Source organism: Merops nubicus, unplaced genomic scaffold, assembly GCF_000691845.1.
Source record: "Merops nubicus isolate BGI_N331 unplaced genomic scaffold, ASM69184v1 scaffold17996, whole genome shotgun sequence".
In the NCBI taxonomy this organism is placed as follows: domain Eukaryota; kingdom Metazoa; phylum Chordata; class Aves; order Coraciiformes; family Meropidae; genus Merops; species Merops nubicus.
In genome coordinates, this window is record NW_008614556.1 from 1,552 (window position 1) to 3,705 (window position 2,154).

General features: G+C 49.1%; 1 protein-coding gene across 1 annotated transcript in view; it reads left to right on the plus strand.

The window, feature by feature from the left end:
• The window catches only part of LOC103774849 (histamine H3 receptor-like), a 2,128-nt gene extending 1,348 nt beyond the window's left edge, over positions 1-780 (plus strand). Inside the window, 1 exon segment of the mRNA XM_008942280.1 lies at positions 1-780. This exon segment is cut by the window's left edge and continues 30 nt beyond it. Within this exon segment, the coding sequence (XP_008940528.1) occupies positions 1-780 (780 nt within the window).
• The last annotated feature ends 1,374 nt before the right edge of the window (positions 781-2,154 follow it).

Genomic DNA, 2,154 nt, shown 5'->3' on the forward strand with positions numbered 1-2,154 from the left:
AGCTGGGAGTACATATCAGGCCAGAGCATCATACCCACTGGGGAATGCTACGCCGAGTTTTTCTACAACTGGTATTTCCTCATGACAGCCTCTACGCTGGAGTTTTTCACCCCTTTCATCAGTGTGATGTTCTTTAACCTGAGCATCTACCTGAACATACAGAAGCGCACCAAGATGCGCCTGGATGTTTTCCACGAAGTGCACAACCAGCCCTTGACTGAAGAGATGGAAACAAGCCCAGAAGCAAAGCTTTCTTTGAAATGCTGTAAGTGGAAGCAGAAGGAGCCAGCTGAAACCCTCGACCTCTCTAAGAGCAAAGCTCAAGCAGCGGCCTCCACTGCCAGCCTGGGTGCCAAAGATCTGCTGTCAACAAGCTCCGAGAGCTCTGGGAAACACAAGTGTTGCAACAAAAAGAGCTGTAAAAATGCAGCATCCACACAGTCCTTAGAGAAACAGATGAAGACAGCATCCCAGAGCATGACTCAACGCTTCAGGCTCTCTAGAGACAAGAAAGTGGCTAAATCACTGGCAATCATCGTGGGCATTTTTGGGATTTGCTGGGCACCATACACACTCCTGATGATCATCCGTGCTGGCTGCCACGGCCACTGCATCTCTGACTACTGGTACGAGACTTCCTTCTGGCTGCTGTGGGTCAACTCAGCTGTCACCCCTGTCCTATACCCACTCTGCCACTACAGCTTCAGAAGAGCTTTTATTAAACTCCTCTGTCCCAAGAAGCTAAAGATCCAACCGCACAACCCCCTTCAGAACTGCTAGAAGTGAAGCGTGTGGATGAGAAGAGCCTTGCTGTGGTCCAAGGAAAACTCTTGGAGAAGTACCATAGCTCCTTCCTGGGAAGAAGCTGGGAGCACTGGTCTGGGGCATGTGAGGGCAGCAGCGAGACCACATTAATTCATCCTAGCCCATCAGCAACAAAACTCCACAGAATAGAAGGGTAAGGGGGCTCTTGGCATTAACCCCGGGCAGTGAGATCTGTCCCTGCCACCCGCAGGTGCCACAGAAGAGCTCTGCTGCCACCTGGCAGCCAGACCACCACCAGCCTCTTGCTAAAATACAGAAAAAATCAGATGAAAGCCAACAGAAATCAATACCTAACCTAAAACTACTGGACTGAACTACAGTTTACCTGTTTGCAGGCCTGATTTTTCCCATCAATGGGAGTGGTGTTTTCCTTAAGATCCTTGTCCTGGTTTGGGTTAGAGCAGAACTAATTCTGTTCAGTGATTTTACTTTTCAGCTAAGTCCTATCTAACGAGCTGCACTTTCTGAAGTTAACAGTGGATTTTCACAGACAGTCCCTGCTTCTGGCAGTGAGAGCACTCCATGCTTAGAGTTACCATCAAGGACTGCCCTGCAGACCAAGGTAAATCTTGTGTCCCACCCTGAGGGGTGCAGAAAGAAGGTGGCACCTTCAGGGAGGAGCACCCAGGATAGGTGACCCTAAACTGAGCAACGAGGTGTTTCACCCCATACCTGCCATGTTCAGTATAAGCTGAGGGGTCATGAGTCAAGCTCTTCTGCAGTGGCTGGTGCCCGAGGAGGACCCTGTCCATTCTGCCTTTGATCCCAATCCGTGCGCTCCTGAATCCACTTCTAGAATCCAGCTCCTGTTTCTGATTCCCAATTGCTGCCGAGTCCTGTCTGGGACTTTCCCCAGGGCCTGCTCCACAGCATCAATGCCATCAGGGGAGGGCTGGGTTTGATGTTGGTTTTGCATGTATTTGTATATATTCCATTTTATTATGATTATTTTCATGAAAACTGTTTTACTTTTCTAACCTATAAGTCTCTCTCCCTTATTCCCTTTCTCTTCCCCTTTGGGAAGGGAGAGAGGTTAACAGAGAGTGTCTGTTATAGGTCTGGGGACAGCCCTGACCCTAGACCATGACACTACTGCTCATATGTGATGACAGAGAAAGAAAAGAATGAATCTCAGGAGGCAAATCTCATTTATCAATGATGATAAAGCTCATTTATCATTATTGCCACAGCAGCTTCAGCAATGACCTGGACCCTTGTTGCATGAGGTGCAGTGGATGTCCCTTCCCCTCCCCTAGAAGAGACAAACCTCTGCCCTGAGGAGTTCAGTCTGACTCAGGTGCTGAGCACCCTGAGCACCCTGTTGGCATT